Source organism: Molothrus ater, chromosome 3, assembly GCF_012460135.2.
Source record: "Molothrus ater isolate BHLD 08-10-18 breed brown headed cowbird chromosome 3, BPBGC_Mater_1.1, whole genome shotgun sequence".
In the NCBI taxonomy this organism is placed as follows: domain Eukaryota; kingdom Metazoa; phylum Chordata; class Aves; order Passeriformes; family Icteridae; genus Molothrus; species Molothrus ater.
The window spans coordinates 89,653,886-89,671,073 of NC_050480.2; the positions used below are offsets into that span (position 1 = coordinate 89,653,886).

Consider the following 17,188-nt stretch of genomic DNA (forward strand, 5'->3'; position numbering starts at 1 on the left):
TAAAACTCACTACAGCTCTAGTTACCATTAATATGCAATTACCAAACAGATTTCAACGACTCTGAAAATGCAAGAGTGCAGTGAGTATTTGAACTCCCCTCTGCTCTCCCTATACAAATTTACACCACCTAAGGTGTAAATGACCTTGATGACTTCTTACAACTCCTTGCCGGTAACTCTTAGGGTTGTACATCTCTAACTGAGTTAAGACAGATTGTGGGAAGAATCCCTGTCATAATCTTAAGGGTAAGTTTCTTTATCATCTTCTTGAGGATTTTTTTAAACTATTATTATAATTCAATTTTTAGGAACTTTAGCACCCCAACTCTTTGGCACACAAACATAAAAAGTTAGCCATGCCTCTAATCCATTATTTATACATCACTAGGCAGATAACGTAACAACAACAACAAAAAAATCTCAGGTTTGTTCTCTAATGCATATAACCATGTAGAGGGGAAGTACCCACTACCCTCAATTTACAGATACAAAACCAAGAGATGTAACTATGCTGTTGGAAAATATATTTATATTTTTAAGACAAGGTCTATGTTGGAGGAAGGTTTGAAAAAAAAGCACCTCAGCAACTACAGAAGCAGAAATAGAAGAACAGCTTGTGGGGCTCTACTACAACTCTCATAAGTAATTATGTCATATACCATCACCCAGAAAGTTAAAAAAAAAAAAAAAACACAGGAAAGGGAGACAACTGAAAGTTAATTACTATACACAGAACCTTCTCTTAATTGACAGAGAGATATTTCTCTCCCCAAATATAAGTTAAAAGGCACAAACAATTTGCATGTTTTTCATCTGGGCATGCTGAACACATAGTGAAGGTGCTTAGCTCGCTAATTATTAAACTGAAAGAGGCAAAAGCAAAATTACCTTGGTGCTATTTGTCCTATTATCTTTTAGGCACTATTTTGCTTAGAATTCAAACCCCAGCTAGTTTTAGAAAAAGACCTAGAAAAACCTAGAAAATGTATGGAGAGCCTCTGGTTACATCCATAAACTATTTTAGAACAAATAAAGTTATTTCAAACACCAGTAAATAATTTCATTAAGCCTCATGCTTTGTCACATACAGTAACAGAAATTACCATTCTTTAGGTTTGCCTTTCATCTTTCAACATTTTGCATTTAACAGGCTCTTTCTGAATGGGTCATTGGTATCAAATTTCTCTCTTGCATCCTAACATAAGTGAACTTGCTATAGTTCTAGGCTGCATTTCTCTCTATTCAGATATTCAATCATGTCTCAATTCAATGTTGTCATCCCAACGCTCATTTTAGTCTGTTTACTTAAAAAGAGCATTCAGCAGTTGGCTATTAAACAAGCATTTCATGAATGTGGCGGGATGTTCATTACAGTAAACTTTCATCCACTGCCAGGAAATCTAATTTACCTATTCTTTTAATTATCAGACTAGCATATGGGCAGATTAAAAATAGGAAGACAGCCAGAAATAACTGTGTCTAATCTGGAAATATGTACATTTCCTGCAACATAGGTGACTTAAACTTGCTCTCTCATCAAGTGAAATGAGACATTATGATACTTCTATAGTTCAACTAGATTACATTTTTGCATTAGCCATCTTTATCAACTTCTCCCACTGCCCTTTTAATTCTGATAACTTAATTGATAATCTTCATCCTCAATAGAGAGACTACTCAATTGCTATTTTAAACTTGTCTACTCAGCACTGTCAAATTGGCAGATGCCCTTCCATCTGATTGATATTTCCAGTGAAAGAACAAGGCAACATCTACCACACTGTGTCTAATAACCACCAGTGTCCTTTTACCAGTTGTCAAAGCACTGCCACTGTGTCCACGTGGGAAAGGAGAGGAGCCAAGGCAATACTTTCTCCTGAATATGCTGGGAAACCTGAGCAGAACTCTGAATTCCTGCTGTCACACTGACATGATGACCAATTCCGACTGGGTACCCAAAAGCAGGGTTCAGTCACTGCACAAGTTTCACCAAAAACATTAGGCAAGTTCCCAGTCTGTAGAATGGGGATTATGAAGTTTTATCATGTTAACTATTACAGATTCATAAACAGAAATTACTTTTTATCCCTACAGTTCTCTTCATAGGACCAACCCTCCAACAATTAAAAAAATAAAGAAGTTCAGATTGTGTCTTGTGTGATTCTGAACATTTACTCTCTACTTGTACCTATCCTTGTGCTCCCTGTATTAAAAACCAGTATATCACCACAGGCACCTGAAACAAGCACTCTATGACAGGACCAGCACTGGTGGACACGGCAGAGCAACCTGGACTTCAGGAGTGTTTGATGCTCTGCTGCACTGACATGCTTGTTTCCAAACTGCAGGGGCATGGATTGGATGGATGGACCACACTGCAGATAAAGAACGGGCTGTATGGCCACAGGCAAAGAGTTGTGGTCAAAGGCTCATTGTCCACACAGAGACCAGTGGTGCCCCTCAGGGGTCAGTACTGGGGCTGATTCAACACCTTTGCTGGTGACAGGGAGAGTGGGACCAAGCGCTCCCTCAGCACATTTGCTGATGACACCAAGCTGTGTGGTGAAGCCAACATGCTGGAGGGAAGGGATGCCACCCAGAGGGACCCTGACAGGATGGAGGTGAGGGCTGTGCAAACATTATGGAGCTCAAAGAGGTGCTACTGGTGCAAGGTTCTACACCTGAGTCAGTGCAATCCCAGACACACCGACAGGCTGGGCAGAGAAGTCACTGGGAGCAGCCCTGCAGAGAAACACTTGGGTGTGATGGTTGAAGGAAGACAGCATGAGCAGCAGGGTGAGCACACAGACCAGAAAGCCAGATGGAATCCTGAGCTGCATCAAAAGGAGCATGGCCAGCAGGTCAAAGGAGGTGATTCTTCCCCTTTATTCTGCTCTTGTGGGACCCCATCTACAGTACTGCATCCAATTCTGGGTTCCCAACATAAGAAGGACATGGAATTGTTAGAGCAATTGCTAGAGTTCAGGGCCATGAAGTTAACAAGAGGACTGGAGCACCTTCCCTATGAACACAGGCTGAGAAAGTTGGGGCCATTCAGCCTGGAGAAGAGAAGGTTGTGTGGAAACCTCATAGCAACTTTCCAGTATCTGAAGGGGCCTACAGGGAATCCAGAGAGACTCATGATCAGAACCTGTAGTGATAGCACAAGAAGTAATGGGTGCACAGTGAAATCAGGAATGTTAAGGTTCAGTATTAGGAAGAAATTCTTTACTGTGAGGGTAATGAAACACTGGAACAGGCTGCCCAGGAAGGCTGTGGATGCCACAAACCTGGCACTGTTCAAAGCCAGGCTGAATAAGGCCTTGAGCAACCTGTTCTAGTAGGAGTGTCCCTGCCCATGGCAAGGCGGGGGTTAGGACTAGATGATCTTAACATTTCATTCCAACCTCTTAACATTCTATGAATCACAAGACTGAGGAACTCCTTATTAATGATTTAATGCCCGATCACTGAATGTACTTTACCAATTCACCGAAACCGTTATTTGGTCTGTTAGATTGTCTACTCGACAGAATCCATTCTCTCCATCATTCTGAAAAACAGAAGAGGAATCCTTCCAGAATCTGTTTGGTTTGTTTTTTTTTTTTATATACAGGACACTGAGAATGCTACACCAGCTCAAATGAAAACTGCTCTGTTCATCCAAAAGACAACAGAGAGTTACAAATAAAGACTGGTCTTTATCCTAAAGAATTTTACTTCGGGGAGTTAAGGTTCTCAAAGCAGTAAATGCACCTGTCCAGCAGTTAGGAGAGAAGGAACACCAGGAGTCAGTGTTTGAAGATGGATGGAGCTTTGGTAGTTGTCTATATAACATGAGTTCCTATAAGAACAAAGAACTGTATGACTGGTTCAGAATGAGTAATAACCAAGTGAGAGCTACATTAGTTAGCACAGGATTTTCCTATTTTTCTGATGAATGTTTAGTTTACTTTACCTACATACAGGAAATCATAAAGCTAGAAATATTGTATACCAGAAGACTGTGCAACAGTAACAGAAGAGAAGATGGAAGAGACATTTGACCAAACTATTTTCACCAAAAACGGGCACGCGTCTTTGCAATTTGGTCCAATTACCAACTGGATCAGGTCTACTTTCAGAGAACAGTTTTATAAAGCTCCACTGCCTTTTTGACATTACATATATCTTCCTTCTGAAAGTCTTTGCTCTGCCAAGTACAAGGTGTTATTAGATTAACTCTTCACAAATGAAAGCAGTGTACTTCACCCTTAGAGATGAAAGACCTGAGAAATAATACCCTGGAGTTGTCTTTAATGCATATTTGGAAGAATAAACATAAAAAAAGATTTCATACCTCAAAAAAAAACTTGCATACTTCCTAAAACGTAACACATTAAGTTGTTAACCAATGTAAAAAGCGCAGACCTAATAAAATGGGAAATGATATCTCAAAAGACAGTTTCAAGCCATACTGTTTACCTGTTATTTAAACTAAAATTTGCAAATTGTTATACGTCATCATTGCAAAGAAGCTGGTGGCCTAAGAACCTCAGGCTAGTTTCCCTCTTGAAAACTATAGAAATAAACACACTGTATTATAATTGTGCAAGGATATGCATGGAGGCCTTTAAAAGACACCAATTAAAAATGTTTGCCCTCTGAGTATTAACTTTTCACTAGAAGTGTTTCCTAGAGAAATGGTGGTTTGCTGATAGAAGGGGTTTCTCTGCAACTTCAGTAAAAGCATCAAGTAAATTAACTCCGCAAAATATGTGCATCAGGGTAACTATGACACTAAGTATCTATTTGCTGAACTTACATGGAAAGATGAGCTTTTGTCAACATGCTGAAGTTTTAGTAATTTTTATCCCTCCATCTATGTTTTGTCATGTTCTTAACTGCCTTAATTTGTTAGCTTCAGAGAACTATCACTTTTCTCTTGAATATTTGTACTTGGAAGGAGAAATGCTTTAAGTTAAATCCTAAGTCTTAGATAGACTGTCACCTTCTTACCAAATTCTTATTAATTACTACCTTCCTTGCAATTAAGAACTAAAAAAATCTTGTATGTTCCAAAGATATAGCAACAAAGCAAAAAGGAAAGAGGAAAATAGGAAAAAAATAACATCAAGAACTGCAAAAACTGTTCTCAAAAGTAAAAAAATAACTGAAAATAGCATTGAAAATATAGGAGCTGCTTCCAACAGAAAGAGAATATGCTACTTTTTATTATCTACATGGGATACAATAAATCACAGTAGCCTTAAGCTGCAAGAAGATATTAAGTTATACTGCAAGGGTGGCCGGAAGAAATTATTGAAGGCAAAGAAAACTGAACTGACACGTATTATGCAGCTTTTTTTGAATCTTCTTCAATGGATAGTTTTGAGAACAGATTAAACAAGCATTTGTAGCTATGGCCTATCAATAATCAATGCTGCTTTGGAATCACAGTCTACCCAGCTTATTTCAATACAGGAAAATCTAATAACAAAACCTTCTAGTACAGATCTCAACAGTTCTAACAAAGACCAGCTCCAATCTAGTATGATGCTGGGGCTTGATGCCATTATTGAGGACAAGGATTAGAACATTTATGCTCACTCATCAGATTTACCCTAAACAGCAAGGATGCTTTCTTCTAAAAATTTATTACGCACATTTTAACTGGATAGGTACACCTACTGTTTTATTTGAAAGCAAGACAATTTCCCTAAAACTTCATGCAGTTTAGCTTGAAAAAAAAAGAAAATCAGGGGGTTTTGCTTCTATCCATCCAAAGAGATAACGTGACTGTTTGACATGTCAGGTCTCACAGTGATGAAGTAGCACAAAAATGCCTGAGGCAGCTGAAAGTCTGCATGATGACACAGAGGTGGCAGGTGTTTCTCTTCATGCATTTGGGGATCTGTGTGATGTACTATATTTTAGCAGATTCCTTGCTATTTCTGGCAGCTGTACATCTCTCCCTGAATACCAGAACATCTGGAGGTCACAGGTATGAAAGTAAAATCAAAGGTACTGGAAGTTATAATGGGAATCTTGCACTTGTGGTAATGTATTTACAAAAACATAGAAAGTGAAAAAAATGGAATAGGAATAGGAAATAGGAAATGAAAAAAGACAGAAACATTGTAACAAACTTTTAAGTGTTACCTCAGTGTAAAAATCCCTCACTGGACTCAACAGAAAACACTTTCTACTCAAAGTGGAAGCTATGGAATCCATGCATACCCAAAAGAAGAGACACAGACTTGATTAGACAGGGCATAATTGAAATGAAAGCTCAAAAAATATCAACTTACTAACAATTACATTCCATCAGTTTGTGCCTGTATTATGTCTGTTGAGCTAAACAAAATCTAAGATGGATATCTACCTATCCACTCAGCAAAGAGTTTGATTAAAGTTGTCTGGAGTAAGAAATCAGGTAGGATATTAACAAAACAGGAAATGTCTTCTTACTTATATTAAAAAGGCACCTGATGTTTTGCTGGTGGTGTTTCTCACCATCAATGAACACTAATCTTACGGTCACATCACAACTGCAGGTGTTCAATGAAATAGCAAAAAACATCCTTCAAAGGCTCTTGAAGTCTTTGGACACAGAATTACTCCTGGCAAGGGATCATACTCTAACTCCTGCAGGAAAAAATAAAGCAGCCTACTGAAACACTTCCTTGTCAGACTAAGACAGACTCTAGGTTTGGATAAATCCAGAACATCTAGGTAAAAGGTTTAAGAAATTCTTTATTTCAAATTTTATGGATAGAACTGAAGATTATTTCTGTCATCTTGTGTCTGAAGAGGAAGTTGAGAATACAGAGATTAAAAGTGAGGAAGACAATGACAGTTGAAGAGGGTGACAGCAACAGAAAGCTGTCAAGTCTGTGAGGTATAAAAACTGAATGTCAATTCTAGTAAGATTAACAGGAGAATTTGTAAGAGAAAACATAAGCCTAACCTCCAATAGAAACAAATAATTAGCAGAAACCTGTACTATACAGCGATTACAAATATGTAAAAATAATAATAATAAAAAGGTTTTTATGTAGAGACATGCAGGTCTGCTTTTAGGAGGGACGTCTTAGATGATATATCCCCAAATATTACCAAGATCTACTCTAGCATGACAGCACACCCAAAAACAGGGTAAGACCTTAAGGTCCCAATACTTCACTAGAACCTCGACACACAGTAAAAATCAGCTTAAAACAGTAGGAACAAACTGTACAGGCAGAGCAGTTAAAAACAATTTTTCTTTATAAGAAGTTTTGGGGCATCTTTTAAAACGCCCACAAATTTTCATTACCCCCCCCCCCCCATTTTCCTGTCATCATTACACCTTTTCTGCAACTAGTGTTAAGAATATTGAAGGTTACTACTGGGTAAACTGCCAACACTAGAAGGATATTAATGTGTCTACTAACAGCTAAGCACACTTTTAACACATTTTAACACATCTTTTTCATAGCAGGCAGACATGACAAGACAATCAAGAAATGAACCAAAAATGCATTCAAAGTTTTGAGGAAAGGCCACACAACCATCCAAATTGTATCTTATGCTTATAATACAGGCCACTTTATGCTCACAACTTGTACATTAGTAGAACAAACCAAACTGTTTTACACTTTTGGAGAATTTGTACCACAAAGTACAGCAGGAGAGAAAAAACCCAACCCTTAGAAGCAGATTCAGGAAAGAAATGAAGTGTCAAAATAACAAAGGAGGGAAGACTCAAAACATGTCAACTACAGAAAAACAGTCAGAAGAGGTAGAAGCACCACAAAGATTTCACAAACACCTGGTGACAACAGAAAATTTGTTACCAGTCTGCAATCTGTTTTTATTTATACAAAATAAACTTTTAAAAAAGGGGCAGACTGTGTAGTGACAACTGGAAGGGAACACAGCCCATAGTGAGGAGCTCTGATATACCCACTGGCAGCACATTCACCCAGCTCTCAAGCACAAAAACCTGGACACACATTTTGGTCTCCTCCAACTGAATATAAACAACTGGTCACCTTTAAGAGCCAAGTCTGAAAATAATCTAATCAGTCACCACATGGTGACAAGAACAGCAATCTTCTTCAGATCATTCTGAATTCTTGCAAAATTTACACTTGTAATTTTTAGTCACTACAACTGAAGACACTTGTTTTGTCTGCCACAGTCTGCACTCACACAGTTTGTGAAAACATAATTGTTTCTCAAGGATTTGCTCATTATCGAATTGCAATGGAAGAGCACAAATCACAATTAAAAAATCATTTTACATGGACCCACATGGATGTGAATTCCACTTGATAACAATTAAAATAATGCTCTCTATTGCAGGCTGACAATAGAGAACAGAACTACAATCACACAGATCTAGTACAGGATTAAGGCCCAGTCTATAATCCCCTTCAAATTTAAGAATAATTGCACCATTTCACAGAGCAATCAGCAGCAACACACAAACATATTTATAGCTAATGAAATGCTGCATATAAAATACATCAAAGTAAACTTTATTCTTACAAGAGAACAGGTCTATAACATTTTCTGTCAAGGTACAAGGGTCTTGTTTTTCTGTGGTTTTAATAGTTATTCTACACTGTTGGGTTATAAACAATAAAGTATTTCAAACTGAGGTATTTCAAAACCAGATAAAGGACTTGGCTATACAGCTCCCACTTCATTTAATAAGAACAGAATACTTAAATCCTTTATTTGCCTTTGAACCTAAGGATCTTTCCACGCTTTACTGCACATTCTTCAGCTTTCATCAGTTGGACATTAAGCTTATTTCTTGAACACTGTTACCCACTTCATTAAAAAAAATAAAAGTTAATTCATGGCAACAAGCTAGGTGGTTGCTGGGCTCCAGAATGACCACCTGGCAAAACAAAACAAGGACACCAGACCAAGATCTGTGCAGTTATTACATGAGTAGGAACTAAGAAGGAAAAAAAAATCATGTGAAATCATACTGAGAGAAATACTAAAATATTTCTTCATTACTGAGCTTCTAGACCCAAGATATAAATGATATATATTCAATTTATATATATATATATAATAAATAACAACTCTGAGTTTCATATATTTGACCAAATCCTTCTTTCATGCATATATTTTCAAAGACTTGATTCTAGAAAGCACGGCAGATACCTTTAAACTGTTATTTGGAAGAGATTTTTGAGCTGGCTTTTATATTACATGGTTTTTCTGCAACTCGTGTCATGCAGTGCAAGCTAAGTAGCTAAGCCTACTCTCTGAATCACGAATACTATTTTGTGTTAGCCCAAATAAAGGATTAAAACTGCAGAAGAGGCTGGATAAGTATTCTGGCACCACAAGCACAGGTGAACAGATTTAAAAACGCCTGCTGAACCAGTACAAAAATGCTTGCATAACAACACTTTTTAATACATTAAGCATCTGTTTAGTCTTCTGTTCAAAATTTGAAAAGCAAGATCTTTAAACATTGAATGGCATGTCTCAGTCCTCAGGGTTACACATCAGCCTTCAGCCAGCAAAAACAGATACAGCCGTACTATAAATCTTGGTATGGAAGGAACAGTAACTCGTTTCAAAACAGCATGATTTCTATGTCAGTTTCTACACAAATGATCTGCTCAGTGAGACTTGTTTTGAAAAGGTGCATGGTTAAAAAACGTAGTAACCTTGAGCTTTACAATGGACTTTTGTAACAGTCATTAAAGTAATGAGAAGAATATTCATACTTGTTAAACTTGAAATCAATCAATCAACTCTAGAAGCCACCTGCTAAGAACACACAACCACTCTTCACTGATAAATCTGCTTTAGACATCAGTAATCTACTCCGTACATGTCAAGGATGGTGTCTTCATTCCCACCCACCCAACACTACTTCAGTTCAATGAACAGCTCATTCACAAGTCGAGACGGAGCCAGGAAAGGCAGATTTCCACCTCTCAGTGTAAGAAGTTAAGAAAGTAGACACAAAGATAAAATAGACTAAGAACACACTGATCTGAACCAACATAAACCAATCTCTCTGTGCTTAATCCAATGTTTCTGTGCATCAACATGGACATTCTAACCAGGCACAACATGATAAATTTTGACCAGAGGAAAACGAACCTGACATATGCATACTGTATATACAAAATAAAATAAAACGATGCTTAAAATATTTAGTAGCAAATCTTCCTGGTTAGTAGGAAGTAGAGCCCAGTTTAATCCAGAAGCGACAGATGCGAAATTAGCATGCTACAATGGCCACCAAGAATCAACTCCTTAACAAACCAGATACAAAATCATAAATAAAACACATTTCAAACTAACCATGTGAATTCACTCTTACCCATTCCACCTTTTAATAATTTGCCTGACCATCCATGAATGGGTGACAGTAATGTGTAAACAAACACTATCACTTGTATCAGCCAGACTATTAAACAAAGTAAAGCTACACAAGTAACGGTTTCTGTGGCTAAAATATTTGAGAACTTGTTTTATACACTGGGATGCACCCAATGCTATCCAAGAAAGGATATCTAAGAGAAATCAAGGCCATGTATAGACATAGATATGACTAAAATGGTCTGCTTTTTTAGCAGTCCGTGGAGCTAGTACCACAAAGTTTGTTTAGGAACAAATACTCAGCAGGTTCACCAGCTCAGAAGAAACACCTGCAAACAAGCCCTGCCTCAGGACAAGCCCAAGCTCCGGGAAACGGGCCTTTTTCCGACGGCTGAATAATTACACACAATGGTGCTTCAAACAGTGCCGGCTCGGGAGCCCTCGCCCGAGGTGGGATTGCGCTCCCTTGATAGGGCAAGAACACGGGGAGACCTGCCACCACCACCACCACCAGCGACCCTGTATAGTCCACCACGACCCTCACCTTCCCAGCATGGCAGAAACTCCACTATCCCTCCCGTGTACGAGATAGGGAAGGGAGCGGGGGGAGGAAGGGGACATAGAGCAGGAGCCCGGCGCCGAGGGACGCGGGACGGACTCCAGCTCCTGCCCGGCCCCTCGGAGGAGCGGCGGAGCCCCCACCTCCCGGGCCGCCGCCTCCCTCCCTTCGCCCCCAAGGGAGGAGGGGTGTCGGAGCCACGGGGACGGGGGGGCCCCCGGTCCGCCACCGCCAGGAACAAAGGGCCCTTCGATAAGCCGAGCCGCAGAGCACAACAAAGGGGCCTGGAGACCGCGAGAACCGGGGCGGGGGGAGGCGAAGCGGGGGATGGGGATTACGGGCCGGGCCGGAACGGCAGCGGGCGCAGGGGCCACTCCGCCTCAGCCCACAACAAGCGGCGGCAGCGGCATCGATCGCCCGGCCGGGTCCCAAGCACCGAGTCCCCGCTCCCCCCTCCCGCGCCGGCCGCAGCACCGGGCCGCCGGCTGCGGGTTCCCCGCGGCGGGGGCGGCGCTGGTCCCGCCCGGCGCCCGCGCTCCGGCCTGGCCAAGCTCTCTCACACACACACACCCCGCCGGGGAGGGGAGGGAGCGGGCGGGGGCAGGGCGCGGAGGAAGGGAAGGGAAAAGGGAAGAGGCGGCCTGACCTGGCAGAGCTGCTTGCAGTACTCGGTGGCCGCCTGCACGGCCGGCTCGCGGCTCTCCCGCAGCCCCGTCTCCAGCTCCAGCAGCCGCTCCCGCAGGCGCCGCAGCTCCAGGAGGTCGCCGCCCGGGCCGCCGCTCTCCCGCTCGGCCTCCTCGTCCGCCATCTTCGCACCCCGCTCCGTCGCGTACGCAGCCCCCCCGCCCCCCTTTCCTCCCTGCCTGCCTCCCCCAGCTCCCCCCGCTCCGCTCCGGGTCACGTGATTACACAATGCCACGTTCCAGGGACGGGGGGTCACGTGCGGAGGAGATGGAGACGCGCGGGAGCGCGCGGCGCGCGCGCGCGCGCACCGCCCGCCGTCCCCCCGCGGCGCAAAGGACTGGGGCCGGGGAGGGGGCGGGGCCTCCGCGCCTCACGTGACGCCACGCCACGCGCGCCAGGGCGCGCCCCCGCGCGGCCACGTGACGGGGCCCTCCCCCGCCCGCGCGGCGACGCGTTTTGGCGGCAAAGCGGCCGCAAATGGCGGCGGCCTCGGGGGCGGTGAGGGAGGGTTCCATCGGTCCGGTTTGGCCGCTGACCCTCGAGTTCAGAATCGCGGAATCAATTAGGTTGGAAAAGACCTCTCAGATCATCGAATCCAACCTATGACTGAACACCATGACGTCAACTAGACCCTGGCATTAAGGGTCACATCCGATCCTTCCTCCCTGCACCTGAGAGCACCATATAGCGCGAGTCACTGTTGGACGGGCCATGGTCCACACCACCTAGGTTTTGTGGCTTGTTGTTTACCTCACCTTTCTCCCTCTGCAGGAAGTGTGTTAGCCTCAAGGATGCCACTGAGTTGTCTTCACACCTGGATCATCCTGCTTTTGTAATTGGAAATGGGAAGTACAGCTTGGCTTTTCAGATGAAGCAGTTGAGATCTGGAGGTTCTGGAGGGCTTTGTTGCCCTTGCATGCTGGGCCAAACACCCTCTCACATGCTGGTGATGTACTCACAATAGTACAAAGCTCCAGTCATGGACATTGTCCTTCCCTGCATCTACTGAATTAGCTGAGGAGACTCCTTTGTCTGTCACAGGTGTTGGAAGTACTGGAGATGGGCCTGAGGCATTGATTCTGGTGAGAAGGGAAACATGGATCTGATGGACACTGAATTGGCATGGATACGTGTTTTGAAGTCTTCTAGGTTTCACCGGTTGACGTGTGTTGATGGCTTCACACTCTTCACATTGCCAGCCCTCATTGAGGGATTGAGGAGGAAATGTGTTACAGCAGCGAGAGCCCTGCCTGAACTGAACTGAATCATTTCTCGTAGCCAGCCAGTGCTGTCTTAAACTGGGCATTTCACATCATCTGAAAAATGAGGAACACTGTTACTTTGCACAAACTTAAATTGGGTGTAACAGTATTTTGACTGGAAGAGGCTTCCAGCAGACCCCTAATCATGCCTTCCAGTCTTGCACTGACCAAGGTGTAACTCAGTATCCCATACCCACTACTTATCTTGTATGACCATGGGATTGATTTGATGGGGTTTTTTTGGGTTTTTTTTTGTCACAAAAAGACAAGTGGTACTACCTCCTTCTTGCACGCAAGTTGAAAGCTGAGGTGTATGGTGAAATGAACAGTAAATCAGAGCTGGGAAGAAAAGAGGTTCTTCCACAACTGTTAGTTTGCAAGTGTAGACATTCACAGTGAGAGCACTGCATATGCAACATTTTGGAGACAGGCCTGGGAATCTGGTCCAAAAATGACCACATTTTGGGTCATAGCAGTGAACCCAAAGTAGTATGTTTCTTGCTTTCCATACAAGTGTCCAAGTAGATATCTTATTTGCGGCTTGTAAGCCTGAAACATTTTTAAGTTTCTTGACTTTTTTTTTCACAGGAAGTCCATTCTGTTACAAGCAGCAGAAGAGAAAACTTCCACCTTTTCCATTTAAGGTTAGTGTAGCACCAGGTAAATCTGGTTTGTATGTATCCCTTGCTACCGAACCACCTGTAATGCCAGTTCTAGTCAACCATGCAAATACCAGAAACAACGGCATGAAGACCTGTTTTTTCTTTCTCAATCACTTAATATACTGCAGGATCTAAAATACCTTCTCCTCTGGATAACTCTGTCCTATACTGTGCTGTTTGCAATTATTTTCACTTAAGGGTGAACCACAACACCCCAATTGATAGTCTGTCCTTGCTTTAGCTTGCTATATTGTTTCTACCTTGACCAGGGGGTGTTCTGAATTGAGCCCAAGCCAGGAAGGAAGGAGAAAGGGAGTCTGGGTTTCTCAATCATGCCAATGGTTAGCACTTGGAGAGGGTAGAGTAAGTGTTGCTTATTTTCTTCTCCTCAGGGTCAAGCCAAAAGTAGCCTGTCCTTCAGTCCTTCAATGCTACCCTGAAGAGAACTTGCACATCAGCCTCCAGGGGCTTTGTGAAAGGGAGGACTCCTGTCTTTAATCATGACTCACAGGCAGAGAATTGCTAATGTTATATCTAAGAGACACAGAAAATAATTATTAAGAAGAAGGAATGACCACAAACAGTAGTGAAAAACAAAGGAGTTATTTTTTTCTTGATAACAGTGAGAATGTGATGACAGCAACTGATTCAAGTGTGGCAATGCCCTGAGAAAGAGGGAAAGAATAAAAGAGCAACTACAAGGCCTTGCTATTCTTCCTGTATTTGACTCCTGACAGAAGCTACACTATGGTGGATAGAGCTCATGGAAGAGAAGAGCTGTTGCTTGATGTTGACAGGAGAAAGAGATTGTGCAGAGCAGAGCTTCTTTTCAGATACCTGTTTTCCTCATGGGCCTGTGGGGCAGGCTGTGTGTCAGTGGAAGAATGTGAATATAAGAGACAGGAGGCTTACATTGCAGAAGAAGAAACATTGACTGTAATTGTAAACATAGTCAAATAATTCGCTTGCTGTTAAAACAGAAAAATATGGAGAAGAGAGAAGCAGATGAGGAAGATGCATGTATTAGGAAGGACAATTAAAAGGAGGGATGAAAAAAATTAACTCAACCAAAACAGTCCAAGAACAAAGACTGAGAAGATGGTGAGAAAGAACAAAAAAAGGATGGAAGACTGGAAGGGAAAGGACCTGACTTTTACACCAGTTCAAAGACAGATTTTTTGTCAAGAAGACCTGAAAGGCTTATTACTTGGGTGTACTAGAAATAAAGATTTAAGATAAGGACTTAGAGCAGTAAGTATTCCTCACCATTAGAAATTTCTTTGGTGTTCAATTACACTCTTCCCTGTTGTCTTATTCTTGCCTCTTCCTTGACTGATTTATTATTTCCACAGTGTGGTGTTTTCCTAGCTCCATACTTTGATTCTCATGTCTCAAAGCTGTCATTTAGAGGAGGCACATCAGATACTCTTGTGGTTTGGGATGCAGGGCCTGGTTAGAAATGCATAAGAGGTAAAGGAGTCTTCATGACCAGTTGTTTGAAATAGCTTTAAATAATTAAAAAAATTAGTCTCCCACTATTTGATTTTAGGTAGTGGACGAGGGAAATGGAGCAAGAAGCACAAGAAGTATCAGAGGTTAGAATGACGACAGCAAAGAGGGAGGGTTGGAATAGTGATGACAGTGTAGCTTAGACTGTACTTAGCCAGTGGTTGAGAGGAGGACTAACTCTCCCCAGGAGAATGTCATGTTAGCAAGAAACAGCTGTGATATTTGTGTATCGCTGGAGCCCTGGCAACAAAACTAGATCTTTTAGGGATAACAGAACATAAGACAGAATAAAGACTAGGATGGGATCACACAAATATTAAAACACTCAAGGTGTTTGGGAAGCTAAGGGGATTAATGGAGGATTAGAATTTGCAGTGTGATAGATATTTAAGAAACAAACAGCAACAGGACAAATAAAGTAGAACTTGTTAGAGTCGTTATTGGGAAAATGTGTCCAAGAACTTCTGTTAGAGAGCATGAAGATGTGCTTGAGATGCTTGGCTTCAAGTCTGGAGAGAAATAGTTTTTAGAAGAATAATTAGGAAAAATTAGGAACAAAAATAGATTGATAACTAAGGTTCTTAATTTCTTAGGTCAAACTTTGAGAAATTAAGGGAGTGAGCTGGTGATGACAAATGCATCTAGATGGCTGAGGACTTGCTTGTGGAAAAAGTTTGTCAGCTGCCAAATCTCTCTGAAAATACATATCTGTAATTCAAGTCTCAAACAAGAGCGACAGTCAGTCCCAGCTTGATAAATGGCCACTTCAAAAGGATTATTGGGAACAATCAAAAGCTTGGAAGGAAAGGAACAATATGATTACTTGAAAAATATTGAGAAGGGTAGGAATAAAGTGAGAATTTTGAGAAGCTCAGCTTCCTTTACAAAGGAAATTAAAGCAGGGGCTAATGAGAAAGAAGATATGAAACGTTTCCACATTTGAGATGAAAGAAAAAACCCTATCACATACCCATCTGAAACATCAGAAGATTTTTATTCATCCAGAAATTTCCATTAATGGTATAGGGGAAAAACATGAGCTATAATAATGAAATGTGCTGATGATACAAAACAGTGAGATAATTTCAATATGAGAAGGATCAAGACTAGATGACCTTCAGAACCTTAATAACAGAATGGATTAATTTTAATAACACAACATGCAAGGAGACTGATAGCAATACTTTCTGCTGGAGAAGAACCTCATTAGTTGGAAGTAACAGTGGGTAGGATGTGCTCGTTGCATTAGTCGATGTTGGCCAAGTCGTAGATATAATCCAGCTGCAAAAAAAGTTGCTAAAATCACATGACATGCCAGGTCAGCTATTTCCATTAGATATTGCAGAAAAAAACATTGGTCTCACCTCATCTGAAATGATTTATGCAATTCTGGTCACTATTATTCAGAAAAGATGAGATCGCACCCCAGGAGGTACAGAGAGGACTCAAAGAAAGATCAGTAAAATGGAGAATCTGTTTCATGAGAAGAGAATAAAAATGGTACATTTAGCCTAGAGAAACAAAAGGTGAGAAGAAGTGTAATTTCAGTCTGGAAACAGTAGAAGTAAGCATTAGTTAGGACAAAAGCTTTTCAAGCTGAAGGGTAGTAGTGTGTGAAGAAAAATGGGTTAACTGATTACTGAATATGTTCAAATAGACATAGCTGTCATGTTAGGCAATAAATAGCGCTATTTCTGAGGCATGTAAGTGTTCCTTCACAAGGTTACAAAAGAAGCATCATGAAAATGGTAGATTTGTGCAAAGGGATCTGATAATGAAAATTAATTGCAAATTTAACATGAACTCCAAAAGAGGCAAGAAAATGAATCTTATGTAGTCACATCTTCCTTAATGATGCTGCTGCCTTCTGTCAAGGCTGGGTCCACATTCACCTGTATTCAAAATCACTGATACAGGTCTGTATATCACTCAGTGATCAACATGACCTATATGTCTGACAGCAAGAAAAAAACCAACTGAGCAGAGTCTTTGCATAAGCTGGGGGAAGAAATGGAAAAAGTTTTTGCAATATCCATTTTCAGGTTGCAGAAAGGAGCAAATTAATGATGAGGGAGACAGCACATTTGAAAATACAGCCTGGATATGGCTTGAGCTGTTTTTTCAGAAGGAAATATAACAAAATATTTTCAGAGCCATCTTAAAAGCAAGGGAGTGGATAGGTTCTC

At 41.4% G+C, this 17,188-nt stretch overlaps 1 protein-coding gene across 1 annotated transcript in view; it reads right to left on the reverse strand.

The window, feature by feature from the left end:
• ZNF292 (zinc finger protein 292) overlaps window positions 1-11,693 on the reverse strand; it is a 49,241-nt gene extending 37,548 nt beyond the window's left edge. The window contains 1 exon segment of the mRNA XM_036379670.2: window positions 11,532-11,693. Within this exon segment, the coding sequence (XP_036235563.1) occupies window positions 11,532-11,693 (162 nt within the window).
• Window positions 11,694-17,188: the final 5,495 nt, after the last annotated feature.